General features: G+C 41.4%; 1 protein-coding gene across 2 annotated transcripts in view; it reads left to right on the plus strand.

The window, feature by feature from the left end:
• The window catches only part of LOC133455042 (membrane-associated phosphatidylinositol transfer protein 2-like), a 113,261-nt gene that overhangs the window by 46,462 nt on the left and 52,705 nt on the right, over positions 1 to 14,094 (plus strand). For both annotated transcript variants that reach the window (XM_061733857.1, XM_061733858.1), the window contains exon 3: positions 4,217 to 4,394. In XM_061733857.1, coding sequence (XP_061589841.1) covers positions 4,317 to 4,394 — 78 coding nt within the window. In that variant the 5' untranslated portion in view covers positions 4,217 to 4,316. The remainder of the gene's footprint in view (positions 1 to 4,216; positions 4,395 to 14,094) is intronic.

The raw sequence follows: 14,094 nt of genomic DNA on the forward strand, positions 1-14,094 counted from the left end.
CTGTTCAAGGCAAAGGAGAGATACACTAGAGGAATCATTCTTTTTGGTTTGGAACGCTTCATCTGACATTATTACTAGAAAACTTAAAATGTATACAGATTTTTTTCATAAATCTTGCCACAATCCGGCCTCAAGCTCCTTTAAAAAGAATAATAAAAGAAAGAATGCTTTGGAGTGGGTCAGCCAGAGTCAAGACCTCATTCTTAACTGAAATTATGTGGTGTGACCGTAACTACTGTGCATAAGGCCTTAAATATACTTGCAGTTTGTCCAAGCGTTTGCGTCCGTTCACGTTCGCAACCAAGTTTGTTGGTTCAGTACTACGGGGGCTGTAAGCACGATTTTGGCGGCGTCCTCCGTAGCTCGGGGTAGAATATATTTATTTCAAAGCATTACTTAAAAACTGGAATGGATGTAGACAATAATTACTTTGACTCCCATCAAAAATAAATGTTTGTTGGAAAATAAACACTTATGGATATATAGGTTGGGTGAGAAAGTAAGAAATTGATTAGAAAGGTGTGAATAAAGGTGATCTTCCAGCATTTACGACCATCTTATTCTAAGAAGAGAAAAGTGTAAACTTAAATGTACCACTACTGCTGCTCTTGCAGTGCGTGCGCTGTGCGTCAAGCAGCTCAATTTCACCAGGGGCGGCTGCTACTGGCAACTGTGGCCCACTTGTTCGGTGTCCTGTTCCAGGATGTTGTGCCCATGGAAGTCCAGCCAGTGGGAGCAAGGTCATCTATGGGTTTAATGAGAGAATGGCTCTGGTCCGGTGGTCAGGAGGAAGGCGGAGGACCTGTTCAAAGAAGCAGATGTGGAGTTGGACTATGAGATGGGAAGCTGGCAGCTGTTGGGTGAGCTCCTGTAGTGCTGTGTTGGAGATGTGGTGGTACAACTTGATCAGAATCAGAATCAGAATCAGAAAGGGGGTTTATTGCCAAGTTTGTTAACACACACAAGGAATTTGTTGTGGTGATTGGTGCAATACAGTAAAAATAAAAATAAAAATATAAAAGCAAACAAATATATGGAGATAAAATAGTAGATAGAATAAAATAAAATGTATAAACAGAAATAAACAGAAATGTACAATATGAGGATTAAAAAGTGCCGGATATGAGTCTTTACAAAAAGTGACGTAGGATGACAAATGACAGATAAAATGTATAAACAGAAATGAACAATATATATATATATTTTTTTAAGATTTTTTTGGGCTCTAGTGGCCCTTTATTCAAGCTGCAGATATGAAAGGGGAAGAGAGAGAGATCGGAGATGACATGCAGTAAAGGTGCGCAGGCCGGGATTCGAACCTGCGACCGCTGCAGGACGACTGTAGCCTCAGTATATGAGCCGCTGCTTAACCCACTGCGCCACCGAGCGGCCCAGAAATGAACAATATTAACAGAAATGTACAATAGGGGGTTTTTAAAGTGTCGGATGTGAGTCTGTACAAATGTTACGGGGTTGGAATATTTACGTTAATGTAACGTAGAGTGGGGTGGGGGGGCAGTCTTTGGTAGACGGGAGGGAGGGGGGACCGGGGCCTTGTTGACGAGGACAGCTGCAGACGGGAAAAAACTGTTCTTGTGGCGTGAGGTTTTGGTCCTGATGGACCGCAGCCTCCTGCCAGAGGGAAGAGTCTGAAACAGTTTGTGTCCGGGGTGGGAGGGATCTGCTGCAATCTTTCCTCCACGCTTCAGGGTCCTGGAGGCGTGCAGGTCCTGGAGAGATGGAAGATTTCAGCCAATCACCTTCTCTGCAGAGCGGATGATACGTTGCAGCTGCTCCTGTCCTTTACAGTGGCAGCAGCGTACCAGATGGTGATGGAGGAGGTGAGGATGGACTCAATGATGGCCGTGTAAAACTGCACCATCATTGTCTTTGGCAGGTTGAATTTCTTCAGCTGCCGCAGGAAGTACATCCTCTGCTGTGCTTTTTTGGTGAGGGAGGGGATGTTCAGCTCCCACTTGAAGTCCTGGGTTATGATGGTCCCCAGGAAGCGGTAGGACTCCACAGTGTCTGCTGGAGAGTCACACAGGGTGAGGGGGGCAGGTGGGGCTGCGTTCCTCCGGTAGTCCACTATCATCTCCACTGTCTTTAGAGCGTTGAGCTCTAGATTGTTCTGACCGCACCAGGTCACCAGCTGGTCCACCTCCCACCTGTAGGCGGACTCATCACCATCAGAGATGAGTCCAATGAGGCTGGTGTCGTCCGCAAACTTCAGGAGCTTGACAGACTGATGACTGGAGGTGCAGCTGTTTGTGTACAGGGAGAAGAGCAGAGGAGAGAGAACGCAGCCTTGAGGGGATCCGGTGCTGATGGTTCGAGGGTCAGAGACATGTTTCCCCAGCTTCACCCACTGCTTCCTGTCAGACAGGAAGTCAGTGATCCACCTGCAGGTGGAGTCAGGCACGTTCAGCTGGGAGAGCTTGTCTTGGAGCAGAGATGGGATGATCGTGTTAAAAGCAGAGCTGAAGTCCAGGATCCTGGCGTAGGTTCCTGTGGAGTCCAGGTGCTGGAGGATGAAGTGCAGGGCCATGTTTACAGCATCGGCTACAGACCTGTTGGCTCTGTAGGCGAACTGCAGGGGATCCAGTAGTGGGTCGTGATTTTTTTGAGGTGTGGCAGCACAAGGCGTTTAAAAGACTTCATGACCACAGAGGTCAGGGCGACGGGTCTGTAGTCGTTAAGTCCTGTGGTCCTTGGTTTTTTGGGGACAGGTATGATGGTGGAGGTTTTGAAGCAGGCTGGCACATGGCATGTCTCCAGGGAGGTGTTAAAGATGTCCGTGAACACCGGAGACAGCTGATCGGCACAGTGCTTCAGGGTGGATGGGGAGACAGAGTCCGGTCCTGCTGCTTTGCGGGGGTTCAGTTTGTTGAATATTTTATTAACGTCCCTCTCCAGGATAGAGGGGGGCGTCGCAGTGGTGTGGGGGGTGGGGGATGGGGCCTCTGGGGTGTGAAGTGGTGGAGAGGCTCCAGCCCCTGCTGGGGAGGGGGCGTGCAGTTGGAGGGATCGAACTGGGGAATGTGAATGCAGTCCCGGGGGATGGTATCAGGACTGTCCCTTTGTTTGTCAAAGCAACAGTAGAACTCATTCAGGTTGTTGGCTAGGCGTCGGTCGTTGATGGAGGGGGGGGCTCTGGGTTTGTAGTTTGTAATCTGTCTCAGTCCCTTCCAAACTGAGCTGGCATTGTTATCTGAGAACTGTTGGCGTAGTTTCTCAGAGTACAGTCGTTTAGCTGCTCTCACCTCCTCCTTGCTAAACGTGTACTTTGCCTTTTTGAGCCTGTTCTTGTCGCCAGGCTCCTTCTGCAGCCTCAGCCTTCTGAGCTTAGAAGAGAACCAGGGTTTGTCATTGTTGTAACTAACCCTGGTTCGTGTTGGAATACAACTGTCCTCACAGAAGCTGATGTAAGATGTAACAGCCTCTGTGAGCTCGTCCAGGCTGCTGGTAGAAGTCCTGAAAACATCCCAGTCTGTACAGTCCAAACATGCCTGAAGATCCTCCATGGATCCACCATTGATGTTATCCAACGTCCCCTGCTGTCAAAAGCATTGTTTTATTGTGGTAATAATTCTTGCCCACATCATTTTTTGGGGGGGATTAAAAGAGGGGGCACATGGTTTTGTATATGATTTTTCTGTTGCTTCTACTCTTATGTAGGATCTGGAAAAGACCTTTTACAGCAGTGGTACAGTAGGAGCGCACACACACACTGGGTGGTACGGGGTTCCCGGTTCTAATCCTGTCTGGCTTTTCTTTTTCCCCCACTTTTCTCTGCTCCTGGGCTTCCCGTCTCTCTCGACTGTTTCAGTCAATCAAAGGTAAAAACATTATTACGGACGTGTGAAATAGAGGACAAATTAAATACCACAGACTCAGTGCAGCTATTAGCAGAAGTAACACAAAAGACAAGTGATTTAAAAGCTCCTTTGACCCCAACTTGGCTGAATCTTATGTGTGACAGAGTTGGGATTTAGGTTGCAGGGGGATTTCAGCGCTGTTGCTGGGTCAGTGGATTACCTTGTAACAGATCTGCTGGAGCATACACACAGGATATGTCGGATCGTGTGTGAGGGGGGTTTAATCCTCCAGACAAGTGAACTACCTCCTCCTGTGGTTTTGTAAATAATCTGGAAGCTAAAGGGGCGCGTTTCCTGTTACTTTCACCCAGAGAAAGCCTGTTGTTGTTCTGTCTCAGGTGTGGGTAGCGGAGCCGACCGAGAGGAGCCTCACACCTCTTGCACTGCTTCCCCTCTGGACCCACACGGACACAGATTGGGCTCAGTTCAAGCGCAGCCATGCTGATCAAGGAGTACCGGATCCCCATGCCGATGAGCGTGGAGGAGTACCGCATCGCTCAGCTCTACATGATCCAGGTGAGCAGTTTTTACTCAGATGGCAGACGCCACACATCGCGCTAATGATGTCTTCCTTGTGGTTCTACTCACACACGCCGTTGTTAAGAGACAGAATCCACTGGAGACATTGATTTCAGCATCTCCCACTAAGTTCTTCAATACTGATGCAGATCCACAATTAATGTCCTCCAATTGTTGAATAAAAAATGATAAATAGCCTATGTTCAGTAAATGGGCAGATAGTACAGATGCACTGATTTCAAGTCTCTTTGACAATTAAGGGATTTCTGACTTTCTAAAACCCCTGACCTGCAGTACAGATTGCAGATTATGGCTAATTCAAATTATCTGCAAAGAATAACTCGACAACATTAAAAGAGAGTCTCTACAAGCTTTATTTTTAGCCTCTTAGCATTTGTTAGCTACATAACACTGAGCATGCTCATTTGGGTGATGCTGTTTTGACTTGTTCCTCCCCGAGGGATTATTATAACCTTATAGGTGGTACAGATTGCCTTTTTTCTAAAAATTGCTATTCTACATCAAGGAGCAACTGCTAATTTTTAAAAGTTACGAAAATCTGAATAAAACAAAGTGCTGTTATTCAGGAGACCATCAGGGGCTGGTTAATGTCCACATACACAAATAAACATTAGAGATGAATAGATCAAGTCTTTTCAAAGTCAACCAACAAATCAGTTTGAATTGGTTCTATGAAGATGAATCAAATCTCTGCCTGGAGTTTAACTCAAGTTTTACGGTTATAGTGATCATGTTTTAACTATTACCCTCCTGATGGAGGAACACACAGACTAAGTAAGATGCTTTACACCAGATGAACTTCCTGACGCAACCCTGCGCACACAGGGAGAAGGAGCGAGAGTCACAGCTGGAATCAAACCCAGGACCTCCCAACTGCCAGGCAGCCACCGCTAACACGCCAACCACCCAAACCACTCCAGTCAACAAGTCAAAGCAAAGATTTATCTGTTGTTTTAGTGTCTCAACTAGGGCTGTTCGATTTTGCCCAAAAATAAAATCTCGATTTTTTTCTCTCAAAATCGGATTTTCGATTACGATTACGATTATTTTGTGAATTGACAAAAGGCAAAGAAATGATTTCAAATATGCTGTTTTTTTATTGAACATTTGCCCCATTGGGCTTTAAGTGCAAACTTTTTTCTTACTAAACCAAAAATGAATGAATAAAGTGCAAAACTCTGTAAAATAAGTTGAAAAAAAGTTTTAAAAAATATAATAAAATATAAAGTTTTATCTCTGAAAAAAAAATCAGCACTTGCAAACATACAGTAAGTTATATTTCCAATTAAATAAAACAAGACATTTTTTAATTAAACTAAACTGGGTCTTTGCATGCTAAATAATAATGCAACCCATGAAGGAGGTAGAGGTGTGTAATGTCAGTCATTACATTTGCTGTTCACATTTGCAAGTTTTTTGTAAGGAACACAAGCCGGTCTACCGCATCTGGCTTGAGGGATGCCCGGTGGCATGTTACAACGCCCCCTCCTACACTAAAGAGCCTCTCCGATGGGGCACTTGTCGCAGGTATTGAGAGGTATTTCCATCAATCATTAATACGGTATCAATCATTAATATGTGTGCAGACAAGGTAAAAAAAAAGTGAAAAATAGATTTTACGATTTTCACGTTTTAACATCGTTCTAATTACATAATCGCGATTATGATTTAAAATCGATTAATCGAACAGCCCTAGTCTCAACATGATATCTCCAATACTAAGAAGCTGAAAATGAGCGGCGATGTGGACTGTGATATACGCTGGTCGAGTCCCTCATGGACATGTCCACTGAAAAAAAGAAGTCCATTCTAACAACATAGTTGTGCCATAGCCCAGCGAAATTCCGTATCAATAACATTATCAGTGTTGGCAAAAATTGTTTTCTATACTGACCGATACCGATCAGAGCTGACCAATCAGTGCATTGAAGCAAATAAAGCATTTTAATTGGTTTCTCTTGCCAATAAAATGTACACATTTAAGCACATTGGATCCACAAAGTAATTAACAGACACACAGAACAAGTCAAACAAAGTATTGTTTTACAACTCGTATTATTAATGGCCATTTTTTAGTTTTAAGCTTCTTTAACTGCAAAAAAAAACATGAAGGGTTATTCTAAAGAGTAGTTAACAAATGAATACGTAGTAACACCAAACGTGTGTGTGTGTGTGTGTGTGTTTCACTTTACTGGGCAGAAAAGATTCACTTTATTGAATTTTTTTTTTTGCCATTTTAGTTGATTTACACAACCTGCACACAACAAACAGTTGTGTCAGCAGTTTGTCATCACAACAGCAGATTTTGCTGTGCAGCTCCATGAATCACAACAGCGAAAACAAAAGTGTGATGAATAAACATCTTTGCCGTCTGCTTCTCTCCCCTCACTGCCTTCTATCTGTCAATGCGGCTCTGCTCTCTTACGCTTATCGTTCATATTCTTCTCCGGCGCCTCATATGTAAATCGTCGAGGGTGTTGTTGTGACACGCAGCAGCACTTCAAATATCACCTCTAAAATAGATAAAGAAAGAAATAATTCATCCTGGAAGCAGAGACAGTCTGAAACACTCCTTTCTCTGCTGATTATGAAGTCAATGCTTAGGTGTTACAATAAATAATGTGTTCATTTTTGTCGTCCCAGTTTAGTTTAGCACTGACACGTTCATTTTTTATTAACACATACAACATTTAAGCAAAATAACAACTAACAAACTGCAGCTCACATGCTCAACATAATACAAATTCATCAGAATATTTCTTTAAGTCTTTGGCTGCTGGTGGACTTGGTGGGACCAGCTACTATTTTAGAGTTGGACCTGTTTTAATGAAACCTGAGTTAATGTTGTTGGGTTGAATAAGGTTGAACTTTACTTTATCCAGGCATCTTTATTATTTGATATTATCGTGTGCATGCTTGCTCTGTAGTTTTTGGGGTTAGTTAGCGGTAGCTAGCTAGCTTAGACTGTGATCGGATCTCGAGATTTGGGTCGATTGCTGCTCGTGTTTTGGTCGGCTTCGTGTCGGTTTTGTGTTTCGTTTGTGGTTTTTGTTGCAGATTTCCAGTGCTCGACGTGTGCCTCTGTGTGCTCTTGCTTCCTGGATTGGCAGTGGATGTCAACCCCTCCCCACCCACCACTCCCCCCCCCCCCCCCCCCAAAAAAAAAACCTCAATGGGTTTGTATGTGTATATATATATGTATGTGTATGCGTATCTATGCATATATATATGTATATATAATAAATATAGTAATAATGCACATATATATGCCTTAGGTTTTTACTGGCATGGTATCAATCATTAATATGTGTGCAGACAAGGTAAAAAAAAAAAGAAGATATTATCGTGTGTATAATATCTGATAAAAAGGAATAAATAAACTCTGCCAATATTATCACATTATGATAAGAGAGTGGTTGGTGTTTTCTGGCTGCTAATGGAGAGGCTGGGGTTGTTTTTATTCAGGTCACAGAGCCCAGGTGTGTGTGTGTGGTCGGGGTTTAAGGTGTCATCACCGCACTGCAGAACAAGATCAGTGAGGAAACGTGGCCGGCAGGTCACAGGGTCGGTGTTGTCCTACAGAACAGCTGGCACTCCATCTGCCTGTAGTTTACATTTCCTTTTATAACATAATGTGCAAACAGACTCAGAGATCATTAAAATTTCATTAAAACAAAAATCATCTCCATGTGAGCGCAGCCTCTGTGATCAAGGCAAACCTGCTTATGAGCCATGAATCATGGCAAAATTAAACAAAAGTTTTAATTTTAGGCCCACGGCATGCTGTCATAAAGCTCATTACAGAGAACATGCACGTCACATTGAAATGAAGTAAAAATACTGCAGAGGGAGAAAAAAGGCAGTTCTCTGAGACCTTTAGACATCTTTGTTTTGCGCTCATTTCAAAGATTAGCAAAAAAAATGTACATTACATTTTTTTGTATATATATATATATATATATATGTGTGTATACTGTGTATATATATATATATATATATATATATATATATATATATATATATATATATATATATAGATATCTCAATGTGCACACTACTGAACCTCTGCTCCTCCTCCTCAGCGTCACAGCTGGGCGCCAGTCGCCATGGCAACAAGTGACATCAGTTGCAACGTGGCAGCTGCTGGCATCACTTTTTCTCCCTCTTTTTTTTTTTATTTATTTTTTTTACTTGTGGTGTGGACGAGACAGAGAGGGAGATGTGGTGGTACAGTCGCCATGACAACAGTGTGTCCACAGCTCTCAACGCTGGATACAGTTTTATGATGGGACGTGAGCTTTCTGGTGGACGTGATCATAAGTCCTGTTATGATATTCTTCTCTTTCCATTATAGAGGCAAACAGAAAAGTTCTTCAGTGGGTGTTAATGAAGATAAAATGTAAGAGCTGTAAGAAATATGAATCGATAGTTGAGATCTTTGAGGGAGATTTTAATTTTTAATTTAATCCAAATAATCAAAACATTCACCCTATCAAATCTTGAGATTATGGAGTTTCATGACAATTCCTGTTGTAGAGCTCAAGATATTTCTCTAATTGTTAAAAACGTCAGCCTGCCAGTGGCACCATAGAAGAAGTCAGGTCTTCCAGAAGTGTCTGCACCAAACATGCAGCGGCTTATTCAGTGGTTGTCCTTTTAGATCAGAAAACAGGACAACCAAAGGTTAATCTAGAAGCTGAACCCAAATACCTTGGGCTTTTGATACATATTTGGTTGTTTTTCTTTTTTTTAGCCAGTTTGAAACATGACAGTGGTTGTTTCCATGTTTTGAACAGTGAGCCATGACTTTTAGGATCCACTGTGGCTCCAGAAGGCCTGAGGAGAAGAGTTATGTCCTCCTGGTTCCTGCTGTCCTTGTGGTGTCACATGAATTATTCCGGGTCATCTCCGTCGGGCAGAAACCAGACCCTCAGCAACGCTGGGCCTTTACAAAACTTTGTTCTTTTTTTATTAAATTCCCTTAGAATAACTTGGATAAATCATAATATTACAATATATTATTGATTTAATTGGATTTTAATTCTGCACAATACGATTTGTTTTGATTTTGTTCAGCAGCTCATGATTAACGTGCAATAATGTCATTCATTAAATTGGCTTAATTAAAATAAAATATATTTTGATCTTAATTGAATCCAGTCCCACTCATTCATATCAAATTACAGTGAGCAAGTAAACTATAATTTCATATTTAAATTTTTGGTTTCAACTAGACAGTTAAATTTGAAATAGTCACTTCTTTATATATAAAAAAAAAACGATCCAGGCCACGTTATATCATGCATTGATGACCATTGATATTTTTCATTTTGTATTGATGCTTTTGGATCGTTCTTCATTTTATCGATGGATTTTACACCACTAAAATTCACATATATTCTGTGTCATGTTGCAGTGGCGGGTGTGGTTTCAGCTTAATCGTGGGGCGGCGGTTAAGGCAGCTGCAGCAACAGTAGGTACCGGAGCAGCTGCAGTAACGCTGCAGTAACTGTTCATCACCGTTTCCTAAGATTTTGTGGCTCCGGCAGCCTTTCAAAGTAGCTGAATGGGAAATGTCAGAGCAGAAAGAAGAGTTAAGACATGCAGCGAGGTGTCACAGGCCGGGATTCAAACCTGCACTGCCTGCATGAGGACTTTAGCCTCCAAATGATGCATCGTGTCTTGCGTCTGCTGGAAGGGAACCTGACAACCACGGAAATGCTACACATATCTGCATGATCTATAAACAGAAATGGACAAACCTCTTTGTGACGTCACACGCCGGTTTCTGGGGAGCAATTGGTGATCACCATCTCGGCAGGAAGTCCTCCTGCCCGGTACCCGGTAAACCCAAAATTGGTTGAATAACCAAGTCTGGCAGTTGATTGTAACACACCCACCTCACCTCAGTCACCTCAAATCAGCTACTTTAGCTTAGTTTAGCACCTGCTAACCTGTGATTCTAACTTCTGTTACTTTAAGTTTGTTATGAACCCGTCCTTCCATGTCACATCTGAAACCAGTGTTACCAGAGCACAAATAGCTCCAGTCCAGCCAGCCAACCTGGAAGGTTTCGGGTAAAAAGGTGGTTTGACTTCTGGCAGAGCTATCATCCCTTAGCATCCTTTGAAAGTGTTTGCAGCCTGCTCTGGGTGAAACTCCTTCACCTACGGATAGGGTTGCCACCCGTCCCGTAAAATACGGAATTGTCCTTTATTTGAGAAAAAAATGTTGCGTCCCGTATTGAACTAATACGGGACACGATTTGTACCGTATTTTCATTAACTTTTACACCATATTCTAGTTGAATTATTGAAATAAATTAACTTTTACACCATATTCTAGTTGAATTATTGAAATAAATTAACTTTTACACCATATTCTAGTTGAATTATTGAAATAAATTAACTTTTACACCATATTCTAGTTGAATTATTGAAATAAATTAACTTTTACACCATATTCTTCACCTGTAGGCTATATTACATCTGGGCTGATGTGGACATACAGAGCATAGGAGGCTATTTCAGTTACTAGTATGGTTGTCTGTCTGTACAGTCATACAAGTTCAAAGCTATTAAAGCACTTTAAACTTTAAATCAAAGCATTTTGTTTTTTTCATATAAAATAAACACATTTTTATTCAGTTTAGAAGTTTTGGGGCTTTTTTTTGGCTCCTGCGCTGCTGAAATCGGGGCGTCCCTTATTTCTATTTCTGAAAGGTGGCAACCCTACCTATGGAGCCTTGTGGACCAACAGTTAACAGCACAACAAGCTACATTAGCTCCAGGCTCGACTACTGTAACAGTCTGCTCATCGGTATCCCCAACAAACACCTCCAGAAACTTCAATTCAGAACTGTGCTGCCCGAACTCTGATGAAAACTCGCAAATACGACCATATCACCCCTATTCTCCAGAACCTACACTGGCTTCCCATAACCTCAAGAATCCAATACAAGATTGCCCTCATCACCCACCTCTGCAATTACAGTAATGCCCCTCAATACCTCAAGGATCTCCTGACCCCTCACTCATCCACCCGTAACCTCCGCTCACAAAACACCAACCTCCTCTATCAGCCCCGCACACGACTCCGCTCCATGGGAGACCGAGCCTTCTGCTCCGCTGCCCCCCACATCTGGAACTCCCTCCCTGAACAGCTACGTCGACCCCAGTCTGTGGACACTTTTAAAAAGGGGCTGAAGACTTTTCTGTTCAGGAAGGCTTTCCCTGGTCTTTTATAGATGTTTCTATTGTCTCTGTGCTTTTATGCTTTTACTTCTGGTTTTGTATGTGTCTTGATTTTATTCCTTTTTGTTTATTTTGTTAGCTGGTTTCTGTAGCACTTTGAGATTATTATTATTAGTGATGCACCGAAATGAAAATTTGTGGCCGAAACTGAAACCGAAAATAATAATAAACACTTGGCCGAATACCGAACAATACCGAACATGGTTCCTCGCAGTTTTTCATTTATTTTGCCAATTTTTTCACCATTGCATAAATCAAATAAATTTGATTTAAGCATGCTTTTAAAAGAAAAAAATATTTTACAAAATTACAAGGTAGAAAACATTTGTTGAACATAAAAAACTGAACATTTTTTAATTTCCCAGCATTTCTTAAATATTCCAGCAGACATTATACCAGCAAAGAACAATAACTTAAAATAAATAAATTAGCAAAATAAATTTTTTGGCCATCTTTTGAGCTTACGTTAGGCTTAACTGACTGAACATTGTAACATAGGCCTTAAAACAATAAAAATGCATTAAAGCGCTCAGGGTTTTTTATCATCTCAAATGATAAATCAAACTTGTAGTGCTGAAAGACTTTGCAGATGTGCCCCCTCTAGATATTTGAGCAGAACATTCATTGCAAACAGCCATTTTTGTTTTATTCTTTGCCACTCAGAAATACTTCCACACTGCCGACATGTTTGCACCGCACCACTTCACTCCACGCTCTTCGCTGTTTGATTTCGTCATCTAAACGCACCTGTAATAGATTGATTTATGTTGTTTTGGTTCCACCTGCTGGTGAATGTTAGGTAAAATTCTTATGTGGTTAGTTTTTGGTTGGCCAACGATTTATGTGGTGCGCAACAGTTACGGAGCGGCGAGTCTATTTCCTTATATTACAACGCCGTTATTAATTGTTCGTTTTTTTCCCCACTTATTCCACCGAACACCGAAATTGTTTTTTTGCCATTTTCGGCGGAACAATTTCGGTTACCGAACAATCGGTGCATCACTAATTATTATTATTATTATTATCATTCAAATAATAATTACTGTATTTTGCTCTTAGTTGGATTCTTTATTCACAGGTCAGAAGTCACATTCACCAAAAATGATGACAATTAGCCAACAATGCATGCAACTAACAATGCAGCTGTCAGTAGAGGGACGGCAAGTCTGGATCCAGACCCTAGTGTTCAGTAGAGGAACTGCAGGTCAAGATCCCGACCCTAGTGGCCGATAGAGGAACTGCACTTCCTCGTGGGCTTCAAATGGAAGTTTGCCACGAAGCTGCTTATTTAAAATTTTGATGAAGTGACTCAGCTCGGTGGTTATTACAGGGGAGGCAGGAATTGTCCTGGAAGCCAAGTTTGATTTAAACGGGTTGTTTTTAACAATTATATATTTATCTGAAGACAGCAGTGTTCTGGAAGCTCCTTATCATGTCTTTATTGAGCTTTACCTGTATGAGCTGTGCTGAATTACATATTTTTTTCTCGGTAACACACAATGACATTATGAATAGATTTCCCAGAAAATCCTTCCACGTCAACTAAAGCGTTTCAAGAACACAGCAGTGGAAGTTGGATTTCAGCTGTGACTTGGATCTATGTTTGGTTTTCAGCCGAAGCTGCTGTTTCGCCGCAGGGATGTTGATGCTGTCAGTCCACCACCGGCCTCTGACATGTCTCATCAAGTTATCAGATATCAATGACAACGTGAAGTCATCTGAAAATAAACATTTCTTATTAACAGTGTTGAGGTTAAGGATTCAAACAGTTTTGGGAAATAGATAATGACGAGGAATTGTCGGAGACGGATGTTCTGAATTAAATCAGAAATTAGACAAGGGCATCTGGAATGAAGTGCATAAAAGATGGTATTAAATAAAGCAATTTATTTAAAAAAAATATGTGCAGTTTTTAAGCAATTTACACCTTATGTTGGTGAGGTGGGAAAAATAGGGAACTGAATATTACATTGAATTAAATAAAAGACTATGATGGGAATTTCTGTCACTTTTCTTTCTTTTCATTTGTTTTTTTAATACATTATTGTATGCGGGTGTTGAGAGTAACTGAAACCATTTCTAATGATTGTAAGTAGGCCTACATTTAATTTATGTTGAACCTTTCACAGACATGAGTCACGAAATGGTTCACAAAGCAGTTACGAACAAACAAACAAAAGAACAAATAGAGTACACATGATTCAGCGCTGGATTACAACAATTAACAGTAAACATATAAAACCATTTGTCTACTAAAAGCTTGTTTAAAAACAAAAATCTTTGCTTTAGAAAAACATCAAAAGTCTAGGCAGCGAGTATTGTTTGTTAGGAGCGATCATTCTGCGTCTTAAAACAGGCTTTTGGGACCACAAGTAACAGTTTTTTTTACTTAGTAGTTAGAAAGACGCTTCAAAGACATTTCA

Source organism: Cololabis saira, chromosome 11 (genome assembly GCF_033807715.1).
Source record: "Cololabis saira isolate AMF1-May2022 chromosome 11, fColSai1.1, whole genome shotgun sequence".
NCBI lineage: Eukaryota > Metazoa > Chordata > Actinopteri > Beloniformes > Belonidae > Cololabis > Cololabis saira.